General features: G+C 35.4%; 1 protein-coding gene and 1 long non-coding RNA gene across 13 annotated transcripts in view; one reads left to right on the top strand and one right to left on the bottom strand.

Annotated features, from left to right (window-relative positions):
• Positions 1-12,521, top strand: part of SYNE1 (spectrin repeat containing nuclear envelope protein 1) — a 319,168-nt gene that overhangs the window by 247,804 nt on the left and 58,843 nt on the right. For all 12 annotated transcript variants that reach the window (XM_068677107.1, XM_068677098.1, XM_068677097.1 and 9 more), the window contains 8 exons: positions 3,203-3,358; positions 4,181-4,351; positions 5,493-5,626; positions 7,183-7,387; positions 8,586-8,768; positions 9,824-9,970; positions 11,067-11,221; positions 11,587-11,734. In XM_068677107.1, the coding sequence (XP_068533208.1) occupies positions 3,203-3,358; positions 4,181-4,351; positions 5,493-5,626; positions 7,183-7,387; positions 8,586-8,768; positions 9,824-9,970; positions 11,067-11,221; positions 11,587-11,734 (1,299 nt within the window). The remainder of the gene's footprint in view (positions 1-3,202; positions 3,359-4,180; positions 4,352-5,492; positions 5,627-7,182; positions 7,388-8,585; positions 8,769-9,823; positions 9,971-11,066; positions 11,222-11,586; positions 11,735-12,521) is intronic.
• Positions 4,171-7,244, bottom strand: LOC137854100 (uncharacterized). The gene is made up of 2 exons (XR_011094953.1): positions 7,108-7,244; positions 4,171-4,381 (listed from the first exon to the last, which is right to left on the bottom strand). It is a non-coding gene; the product is annotated as an uncharacterized lncRNA (long non-coding RNA).

Here is a 12,521-nt window from a genome sequence, read left to right as displayed (position 1 = left end):
GGAATGGTAATACCCCACGAGGTTTAAAGGCAAAGTCATTATTCTTTTTGCATTCAGTATAAAGGCAAGGACATTTCCAGCTATGCCAGGCTTACTGGACTATGAAGGCCATCAACGGAATAGGTTGCCATTCCTGTTTGGCTAGTTATTTGGAACGTGATGTCATGAACACCATGCTTGACTATTCAGAAATATATTGTTTGTTTGTTTGTTTGTTTTAAAAAAACCTCATCACTACTTTTTCTCTGCCCCCCCCTTTCCTTCCATTCTTTTTCCCCTGACATTCTCATTTCCTCAGAATTACTAAAAGAAAGATGATAGAATGCAAGGAGGTTTATTTCCCTTTTTAAAAAGTGCTAGGAATCATATTTATTCGAATATTCAACTATCCAGAAAAGCCAACAGTGCTGGACTCTTTTCACCTTCAAAAGAATGAAGAATAATCTTGATTAGAATGGGCAAAGATTGAATGAGACAAAGCTCAGTTATACATAATGCACAGCAGGTCATAATTTCATGCAAAATTTATACAAAGACTACACAGCATAGGGAATTACAGCTGACACTGAGCATCTGACTAGGAATAGTGTGCACATTTAAGTAGTTGGAAGCTTGCTTCTGGAGCTATCAGACTAGGGTTCAAGTTTATACATGTCTAGGAAAAAGTTTTTCTGAATTTCTAGTTTTCTGAATGCTATCAAGCATCAGAATATTTTTGCTCAAAATTGTTTTGTTCTACCAGAGACCAAATAATAAATTTCACAACAGATCAAATGTGTAATTAAACTCAGACATGACAACTGCATGTCCACAATCTTAGTATTCTTTAGTGTTTGTAATTATTATTATTATTTTATAATAATTATAAATTATAATTATTTTTATAGTTATTATCCTTATTTAGTATTAATTAGTATTTTTTTAGTATTCTTAGAAAAGGAGTAGGGAAGCATGTTTATTTTAGTGTGGCTGTTTTTCACCCATGCATTTAATGAATAGGATAAGTATGATCCAGCTTTTAAGTCTTCACAAATGGAAATCTAAAATAAAAAATGAAGTGCATAATAGAATTTAGTGTAAATTCACCAGTGCATTGATTCTGTAATGGCAAATAAGCAGTTAGGTCAGATATGTTAGAAGCCTTTTTTCTCTTTTTCTTCCTTTTCTTCTTTTCCTTAATTCAGGTTTTCAAACTGTATCCAATGACTAGTTTCAGATAAAGTGTCTTGATGATTTCAGCACAATAAGCCCATACCAAGTGTAATTTAGCGTAGACTGACATAATTGGCAAGCTGTGCTTGGCTAGAGTTCAAAGCTGAATCTGATTTATCACCTTTTTGGTTTCTTTTGGTCAGGGAAGTTAGCAAATATGCTTGGGGAATAAGTTACAAATGGCAAGACTTTGATCAGCACAGAAACAAATTGTTTAAGAAATAACCATATCAGACACTCCCAAGTATCCGGTTCAACTAGTACAAAAGCTGCAGCTTATTTATTAACCAATGTTAGTTGCTACCTAGTGTCATATTAAGAAATGAAGGCAACTTTTTTTTTTTTTTTTTTTTTTTTTTTTTTTTTTTTAATCATGGTTCAGAAAGATTAATGCATCTTTAACTTTGTCTTCAGGTTAACATGATGAAAAAGAAATAGAGCCGGAAATATTTGCTATTATTGGTGGTTGAAGCTTCTTCCAATTTTGCATTCTGAATTTTGAAGCAACCTTCTTCAAACTTAAATTATTCTTAGTGTTAAAATCCCCTTGTCAGAAAGTCAAAGTTGATATTTGCAACTTAGAAGTGTTTGGTTCAGTGTCAGATGTTAAAAAATGAAAATAAAAATTAAAAAGTTATAAATAAAATTTTGAAATAATGAAGAAGGGAAAAATAAACAGTGCAGCAAAAATGCTCTCACATATATGATTTGCGATGTATATAGACAAAGCTGTTGTTTGTGAGAAGGGATGAATTTTGTTAATAGCAAGTGTTGGGCAGAATTTGGTTCCAAATACTCTTCCTGCTATGCCAAGTCTCTCATAGCAATGGTTAAACTTTTTTTTTTTGTTGGTATTGTTTTGTTTCTTAGGGAGAGTATTTTATTGAAAGATAGGTGTTTTTAGTTTGCCCAGAGTTTTGTTTTCTTTCGTGGATGATTCATCTCTCTCAATAAGGAGTAACCTGCAGAATATGGACAAACTGAAAGAACTTTGGCATTGGAGAACTTTGAATCTTCATTTCCATGACCAGTCTAGGGTTCTCTTGACAATACAGTAAGCACTTACTTCCAGCAGCAAAACAAGCCATTATCAAGCCGTTACAACCTCTGTGCCTAAATACTCAACCCCATTTTCTTCACCTGTTTTCAAGCCAATCATTCATTTTCTTTCTATTTTCTTGGGTTAGTGTGGGGGAATGCTGAGTAGAGCAAAATGTTATAGAGCTTGTTAATTATAGAATTATCAAATAGCTCAAGTTGGAAGGGAACTTAAAGACCATCTACTTCCAACCACCCTGCCATGGGCACGAATGCCACCCACTCAATCATAATAATACTTCCCAACAACGTATAACCTTGTGGAGGCAATAAAAAAAATTCCTACAGTCTGTTGCTTGTTATCATTGGCTGGAGTCCAGTGAGCTTGTCATCTAGAAAAGGGGAAGACTTGATGTCCTCAGGCAAGGGGCTTTGCTGGGATCTGGCAAAAGAATAAAGATTCCACTTTGGGAGGCACAGCACATTGACATCTTTCCCTAGGAAATCATTTTGTCCTTTCCTTTGGGTGGCAAAATTCAGTTTTTCCAGGGGCTTGAGCCAACTTTGGGCTAATTAAAAAGCCCTCTGTGTGCTGGGACAAACTAAGACAACACAACAATTTTCCCATGTATTCAAACTGCTAGCCTATTTTTAATTAATTTTGTACTCTTCCATGAGAGCAGCTGGTTACAACAGAGTTTTAATGTAGATGACATACTTCTATTTAAATTAAAGATATGCAACTGTGATTTAAAGGGAAGATAAAATATTCAAGAAAATTGTTGATGAGTTATAATTCTCTTGAGAATAAAAAGACAAAGTGCACAAGTTTGCCTTTCCTATTTTTAACGTTGTACAAACTGGGGAGCTTATGTGTATCTTTACCGACTCAAGTCATTATCCATTAAAGTAAACAAACAAAAATACTCAGGTGTCTTATTTTTATTTTAAGGAATTAGAAGAATCAATAAGAACAAAAGAAAAAGAAGTAGAAAACATAGAACAAAGTGGCCTGTCTTTGATACAGAACAAGAAGGAAGAAGTCTCTTCTACTGTTATGAATACACTGAAAGAAATCAACCATGCCTGGGCCAACTTGGATCACATGGTAAAACAATTATCAAAGGGCAAACCATAGTTCCAGGAATTGGAACATGCAGCAGAAGAACTAGCAGTTTGCGGCTAGTGGATTTATTCTGTGTTGTATGGGAAGAGATTCTGAATTGTGTCTCTGTTTTCATCCATCTTCAAGCTAGTGTGTACATAAAATTTACTATTTTAAGGATCACAGAATCACAGAATCTGTTTTACATTCTTAAAATTCAAGCTTTTTATATGCTGATACGTAGTAGAAAAGTACCGAACGATCCATAAGTAACTACCTTTTTAAGCATATGGGTCACGCAAACTGAGGAAGAGATCAGTTTCAATTGTCATCCCCTGAAATCTGAACCTTGGTAGCATTAGTCCATATTCTCAGGAAGAATGCAGTGTGTTAGAACTAGCCTCTCCTGTAGCACTAGCCTCTCTTGGATTTGAGAGGCCGATTGCCTGTCTTAAGGAGTCAAGAAATTGCTTTTGAACCTTCTTCAAAGCAAGGTTCAAATATATTTGAACCTTGTATGGTTCAAATGTACTCAAAGATATTGAGTACATTCAAAGAATGTACTCAATATCTTTCCAGTCCCTTCCATACTGGTCTTCTGTGGCTTTATGGAATCAAACAGACCTTTCTGCTGTACCCAGTGTAAGCCTAGCTGATGGTAGGGCAAAATGTTCTCTTCTTTCTCCAACAAGTTTAAAGTTCTGCATGAAGAACAAGTAGAATATGAGATCAAAAGGAAGGAAATCATTTAAACAAAAGCAACCCCCTTGAATGTTTTTCATTTACCTTTTTTTTTTTTTTTTTTCCCTCCTTCCCTCCTCCTAGGTCAGCCAACTAAAGATATTGTTGCAATCTGTTCTTGATCAGTGGAGCATTTACAAAGTGGCTTATGAAGAACTGAACAGTTACCTGATGGAAGCCAGATATTCTCTGTCCCGTTTCTATCTCCTTACTGGTTCTTTGGAAGCTGTGAAAGTCCAAGTTGATAACCTTCAGGTGAAAAGGAATACCATGCCTCTTGCCACACTGAGGATGGATTTCAGGATAAACGTTGTCCTTATTGCATGGATGCAATACATGTACATTTTAGCTGATAATGAATGAAACTACAGGTGTATCGGCACATTAAAATCTTATGACATTGAGAGGGCACTTTATCAAGTAGCCATTACATTTTTCATTTAACTAACTAACTAACTAAAATGGTAAAATTGTTTCATTTGTAGATTTTTTGTGTTGTTGCTTACATTTTGACCTGTTAATGTTCTACACACTGAGACAGCATTTATAAAATTATATCTGTGGATCTAGTTTACATAAAAAAAAAGCAATTTCCTTAAAAGTAAATACTCTGTGTGATTGGATGTCCAGACGTATACAGCCAAATGCCTTAAGCATAATCCTCACTTTCCAAATCAAGATTTAAAGAACGTATATACACTTTACAGGTACTCTTCCATGTTTTCATTTTCTACATATCAGACAGGAGGAGTCAGTAGAAGGATAAGTTGTGTGGTTTGTTTTTTTTTGTTGTTGTTGTTTGTTGTTATTTGTTTTTAAAAAACCCTTTTTTACTTATTTTGTGTATATTGATTAATCAGGTTGAGATTTGCTGAACTGTTCAAACTGCAATAATATAGTTAAATATATATATACTTTTTTTTAAAAAAGAAAAGGAACATTTTACCTGATAGCAATACTTCAGTCTGTTAAGTGAAAAAGAACCTTCTTTTTAGAATAAAGCTTTTTTATGCTGTTACTTTTTCATCTAAGTCTGAACAGGAAAACGTCATTAAATTTAATATCTTACAGCAGTTAATGTGTTATTTCTGAGGGAGTTCCATGCACTTATTCTGTCAGTACAGAAGTATTTGCTTAGGATAATTTCTTTTACAAAATTTTTACATATTTAGAAAATTTTGGTTAAAAACATACTTTTTGCTACACCTGGATATTGAATCAAGTGTATCTAGCAATAGTCTTTATATTAAAAAACTTCCTAGTTAGATTCAATACACATGAAATCTAGTTTTGCTTTCATAACCCATTTACTGCAATCGATACATACCATTTTGAAATGTTTCTACATCATACAGTTATAATAGTTTGTGTATCATTATTTTTTCTTCTATTTCAGAGCCTACAGGATGAACTAGAAAAGCAAGAAAATAGTTTACAGAAATTTGGCTCAGTGACCAATCAATTGTTAAAACAATGTCACCCACCAGTGACTGAAACACTTACCACCACTTTGAAGGAAGTGAATATGAGGTAGAAAGTGTGTTTATGTTGAACTGTACTTTCAGTGGTAGATTTGCATTTAACTGTGGACTCGATTTTCCATCATTTTTATTTTTATTATATTTTATGTATTCTTTTATTTTATTCCTTTTGCTGGAGCAGAAGTGTGTTATTTTACTAGTAATAATAAAATAAATGTTTTCTCCAGCAAGAGATTTGGATCATTAGTGTCAGCAGCTTTGCTCCATGCATGTCTGCAGGGAAATTTGCAACCATGACAATTCTTGTCCTGGAAAATAATACTGCACTTAAAATGCAAGAATTCTGTCTGAAAATTGCTGTGCATGTCTTAGTTTCTCCAGTACTCAGCTTGCAATTTCTAGCTGTAGAAAGAGCATGATAGACTTTTCTATCTAAGATCTAAGGTTTTGCCAGTAGCTTGGCAAACAACTTCCCCAACTTTGAATACAGGCCATAGAAGTCTGAAGGTTTATTCAGAGAAGCTACAGAAGGATTTGATTGATCCAAGATCAAAAACTGCTGTGGTAGAAATACTGTTGTATTTGGTTTTGAGGGGTTGTATGTTTGTTTGTCTGTTTTTGAAAACGCAATCATGCCAAACTCATTTTGGTTCGTCCTGTACTGGAAACTGGAAACATGGGGAGAAGACTTTTTCCCCAGAGAAGCTGTGGATGCCCCATCCCTGGAAGTGTTCAAGGCCAGGTTGGATGGGGCTTTGAGCAACCTGGTCTAGTGGAAGGTATCCCTGCCCATGGCAGGAGGGTTGGAACTGGATGAACTTTAAGGCCCCTTCCAACCTAAGCCATTCTATGATAAGATACTGTATGATTTAAGTCTCAGTGATGACTGACAAGGTTTTCACTTTATGAGATAATTTTATCATATAGTAACAATTGAAAATGCTGTGATTTTTCTTTGATAAGGAAATAATGAGAAAATTTGATAAACACAGTACATTTCAGAAAGCAGCTGGTTTTGGGTCTCACTAAAGCTAAGAATTCAAAGAGGAATTAGACATTTAATTGGATAATGAACCTATTAGAGCTTTAATAAACCTGGAAGTATTTTAATTTTACGAGGCTTTATGAATTTAAAGATTCTGTGAGATTTTGGGAGGAAACTGCAGCAGAAGAAATGGTTTCATATATACACCTGTTCTGGGCCTTTCAGGCCCTTGATTAAATTTGAGGCTGGCAGTTCTTGGCCAGTTATGTCTGCTGTGTGGTGAACCAAGGTGTGCTAAGTGGGAATTGCAGTAGGTTCACTTCAAAAAGTGTACTCCAGCTTTGACCTAAAATATTAATATGCAGCATCCAAGATGCAGTACAGATCAAACCTGGTGTCACAGGTCAGAACATCCTGTCAACATATTTCTTGGATTCCTTTTTTTTCTCCTAATGTCTGAATCTTTATTATTATTATAAAATTTCTTAAAAGACAGAAGACCACAGGAAACAGCACTGAGGAAGAAGGGCAGAGACAATGGATACAACAGTGAGGAAGAGGGGCAGGTGTAGTTCTTTTGAGCTACCAAGGTTTGATCATTCATCCAATCTCTTTACCAGGTGGAACAACCTTCTTCAGGAGATTGCAGAGCGGCTGCGTTCCAGTAAGGGTCTCCTTCAGCTGTGGCAGAGATACAAGGACTGTTACCAACAATGCTCTTCAACAGTCCGTAAACGAGAAGATCAAATCAATGAACTGTTGAAGACTGCAACCAGTAAAGATATTGCTGATGATGAAGTAACTGCTTGGATTCAGGACTGCAATGTATGTTCACTTAATCTTTGCACTATACAACAGCTCTGTGAGCTAAAAATCTCAACAGGCTCTACATTACTAAACTACGTATTTGGTGTATTGGAAATTTTCTTTTTATTGAAGCATCTCTCATGTGCAGGAGATACAGCTTCATGTCTGCTACCCAAATCTCATGATTATCTTGGACTTATATGATCCCTCTATTATTTGTTGCTGTGTTATATTGCTTTTATCTGAAGTCATCTCTCTGGAGAAGGTGGATAAATTCTATTGTTTGATTCAGTCCTTGCTTATCAAAGTATTTCTTGCTAGGCAAGAATCTCTGCCAAATCCATTGAGCTCCTTATAGTAGAAAGAAACAGGATCCTTTGTCTATATTTCCAGATGTCAAGGCTGGTCACTTTTCTGAATGAAAAAAGACTGTGTGTGTGTTCTTGGTGTCTTTATCCTTCCACATGGAGGAACAGTGTTGACTCTGGAACCTTGAGATTCCTCTATTTTTGATACTGTGTCCCAGAGAAGCAGGATTTTTTGTCTCCTGTTATGTGGTTATGTTTTGGTGTGTTTGAGTTCAAGTTAATGTTAAGTGTCCTTGATAAGAAAATTGAAATGGCAGTTGTCTTAGGGTAAGAAAAACAATTGCAAGGCAAAAAATTAACACATTAATGAGCATTCTGAGCATTTGCTGCCATAGTCTGCTGGACAGGCAACTCAAATATTTCAGTCAGATAATTGCATTACGCAATTTGCAAAAGTTAGTTTTTAATCCATCCTGGTAATTCATAACAAGAAGAAAAAATAAAAATTAAAATTAAAAATAAAAAAAGGAGATCTAGGGATCATGTTGCCTTGTGGCAACCCACAGGTAGAGTTGCCACTGCTTAGGAGCAGCATGTCAGTAAATCGAAAGTGTTTTTTTCAACAAGTGTTGCCTCATCAGTAACGGCAGTTTACTCAATGGCAGCTGAGTGTTCACTTCTTTCTGTTCCTCTGAACATAAGTAATTCAAGATATGTTTTATTCTGCATATCATTTCCTTTTTATGCAAAGAGACAGTGGGCACTTTGGCATTGAAATACAGTAGTAAATATAAATTCTTCATGTAGTAGTGGTCCTTACTGATTTCATTTCTCTACATATCAGGGAGGATGGCATCAACTGAGTGTCAGATTAACTATTCTTATCTTTATTCAATGTGTTGCCACAGGATCTACTCGTTGATTTAAAGACAACACAGGATTCACTGATTGTTCTTCAAGAACTGGGAGAGGAGCTAAAAAGCCAGGTGGAGGCTTCAGCAGCAGCAGCTATACAGTCTGATCAACTGTCTCTGAACCAGAATCTGTCAACCCTAGAACAAATTCTCCGCAAGCAGCAAACAGTACTTCAGGTATTGCAAAGAGTGTTTTCAGTTCCTGCATCCAATCACCTTGTTGTACTTGAAAACGCAATTAGCCAAAAATACCTGGGTAAAGAAGATGGTGCTACCTGTTCATCTGCATTTCCCAATCTTCCCTGAAAGCCAAAGGAAAAAAAAAAAAAAAAGTTCAAGTACAGTATAGAGACCTTGTATGAAGTTCCACTTTCTGGAAGAGAATGTGCAAACCTCACAGGGGAATGTTTCCATCTGGAATGCCAAGGGCAACATTTGTGCAGACAGCAATAATGCTAATGACTATATCCACAGCTACTGCTTCCCCAGTGACAACCTCTCTTCCCAGCTTGTTCTGTTGTAAAACAAAGGAGAGAAGATTCCAAACAATTGTGTAGCATGGATTTTAACAGTTCCTAATAATGTCAGTGACCATACTGACACCTACTATTTGTGTCAAAGCTTGTATGTCACATTTTGCTAATTGTTGCATGTGTCACTAGGGACTAAAGGGTAGAAAAAGAGTGTCAGAATGTGTTTCATAGGGCATGGAAGTGCGTGGATGAGAAAGCAACAAGGCAGTGGCTTCTGTTTGGGTGACAAGTGGAGTTGTCTAAGAAATCTAGTGTCATCAAGAATGTGCTCATTAATGTAAGGAGAGATTTTTTTTTCATTTGAAATTGCAACAGAAACTGGTGGTTCTTTTTATTGACAGAGCACAATAAACAGAGGAGTATTTTATATAAGGAAGTTAGAGCAGGCTGTGTATTTTAAGTCAAGAAGGTCTTTTAATATTTTGCTGAAGTGCTGCCCTTTTGCTATGATGAAAAATCCCATTTTCTCACCTGGTGTGGACTTTACAGCAAAAGCCCCTTGATAAAAATAATGAAAATAAATAATAATAATAATAATAATAAACACTATATCCACAGTCTGTAAACAAAGCAACAGTTGAAATTGTTCCTAGCGTATACTTCTGTTTGCAAATCTATAATGAGAATAATCAGGAGCATAACTACCAGAAGGGTGCTATGTGGCTAAATTCCTAAATCATGGGTTCTTTTTTATTCAAGGCTGGAGTCCTGGACTATCAAACCTTTGCCAAGAACCTGCAAGTCCTTGAGGTCTGGATAACAGAAGCAGAAGAAATACTGAAAGGACAGGATCCTAGTCACTCATCTGATCTCTCAGCAATACAGAGTAGGATGGAGGAACTCAAAGTGAGTAATAAATACACAAAATGTTCATTTTTTTACATTGGCCTGGTTAATTTGTACAGGGTATGCACAAATATTACTCTATACATATTAAAGAACTGTCACTCGTGGGAAGCATAGGACTGAGAAATGTTTGATGGTAGTCAGGTAGTGATTGATTGTCCATGTTAATCTGCTCCTGAGTAAAGAATAAAAGGAAAAACGAAGGATTTGGATTAAATGAATATCAAATCAAATTAGGAGTGGAAAATTTAGCAATTTTTGGAGTTCCTTTATCTTATTTTCTCTCAATTTTTTTTTGAATGTATGCAGCTTAAGGACCAAATCATCTACACGTTTTGGATATATTGATGTACTGAAGAGTACTGAAACATTCATACTATGTACCCTATAATATACATTTAAACTCTTTTTCTTTCTTTTTGTGTTGCTTTTTTTTTATTATTTATTTATTTATTTATTATCTTTCTTCTTCTTTTGGAGGCCCTGACAGGAAGTTGATTGTCTCTGCCACCTAGGCTGTTTTTGTCATTTTAATATTCAATTATTTTTCTTTCAGGATTAACTATACATGTTTTTCCACTGTGCATGCTAACAAGCATAGCACTTTTTCCTAATTTAATGATGATTTGGACATTTCTGTACTGCAAAAAAGAAAATAATAATAATAATAATAATAATAATAATAATAATAATAATAATAATAATAATAATAATAATAGTAAAATCAAGTGAGTATGTTCAATGTGGTATACTACCCTAACATTGAGTTTAGTAAACACGAAAAAAGGCTCACTTTCTTGGCAAGATAGACATGTAGCTTCAAGCACTATCCTATTTTTGCAGCTCTGAGAGGTAAATCTCCAGTTCAGCAATATATGTAAGTGCAATTTGAGTTTACTTCTCTGTTTCTGTTTAAGTTTTCTTCTAGACTTGGACCAAAGAGACTGAAAACTGGAAATAAAGTCTTTCCTTGGCATAAGGATTGTTTGCCACTTGGTGGCAACCAAGGCCATTCCAAATTTAACTGAGTGCTAGCTTAGTCTATAGTAGTGTAATTACTGAACTTCTTGCTTATCAGCTCTATTGTTTGTTGCAGAGTCAGATGTTGAAGTTCAGCAGCATGGCCCCAGATTTGGACCGTCTTAATGAGCTGGGTTACAGACTTCCTCTGAATGATAAAGAAATCAAAAGGATGCAGAACCTGAACAGACACTGGTCTCTTATCTCATCTCAGACTACAGAAAGATTCAGGTGGGGATATCTTAAGATTATTGTATAGTTTTCTTATATTACAATAGTTAGAAAGTATGCCTTTTGCAGAGTATAAAAAATATTTCAGATATTTCATTAACCAAAGCACCTTTCCTTTAGTGTACTCATGAATAAAGATAGAAGTCAATGAGTTGAGATGGTGGTTTTGCCATAAATTAGAATTTGAAATAAGAAAGATTGGTTCTTTTTAGTGTTGTATAGATAGATTAAATGATGCAGCTGCATGGTAAAATCAATACTATCTGATTTAGATTTCTGCTGGAAAATTTACTACAAGAGTCAATACTATGTGAGAGAGCAGGAGACCTTACCTGAATCCATCTTTCTTTCTTTCTTCCTTTCAGTAAGCTGCAGTCTTTCCTGCTGCAGAAGCAAACCTTTTTGGAGAAGTGTGAAACTTGGATGGATTTGTTAGTTCAGACTGAGCAGAAGCTGGCAGCAGAGATTTCAGGAAACTACCAGAGCCTTTTAGAGCAACAGAGGGCACATGAGGCAAGTCATCATGTGTATATATACATAACTACAACACATACTATTTATACATAGGTGGAACTCACATTCTTTTGGGGAGTAATATAATAGTATGTCTTGAATATATCTAGTGGGTAGCATCCCTGAACATGGAAGGAGGGTTGGAATCGGGTGATCTTTAAGGTCTCTTCCTACCTGAGCTATTCTATGATTCTATGATAAATTGAATTACATTTGCTTGCACTCTTTGTGGATATCTTAACTTAGAAACAACAGCATGCAAATATGTCAGTGATATCCAGTTTTGTGAAGGGCTTGCTTATCTGTCTGCATTTTGTGTATAACATATTGGGATGCCTCTAGCTGCTTGTCCGCTATACTTATTCTACTTCATATTAGTTTCTACTAAGGGAATCAAAGTTTTACTGGTCTTCCCATAAGACCAAACTATCCTCATGCACTTTGACCCTTTGTCTTTAGTCCTAACTGGAGATTTCAGTTCTTTCATTTTATTTTGATTTTGTTAATTTACCAATAAATTGCCAACATACATTGAATCTGAAATGCAAGACTTTTCTGTCAAAGACTGAGTTATATAATTCATCATGCAGACTCCATTTGAGTTCCTTTTGGTAACATTTCCTTGGAGAACAAACTGATTGGATCTTCACTCTGTGCTGGAATCATTTGTTTGTAGACCTATTTACAACAAACCAAGAACTAGTCCAGCTTTTGCCGAAGGAAAAAAAATGATTCAGAGTTTTTACTAGAGGATGCTTTTCTGATTCTATGGTGAGGTCAAATGATG

This window comes from Anas acuta, chromosome 3, assembly GCF_963932015.1.
Source record: "Anas acuta chromosome 3, bAnaAcu1.1, whole genome shotgun sequence".
NCBI classification, from domain to species: Eukaryota; Metazoa; Chordata; class Aves; order Anseriformes; family Anatidae; genus Anas; species Anas acuta.
This window is presented reverse-complemented; position numbering and strand designations above follow the sequence as displayed.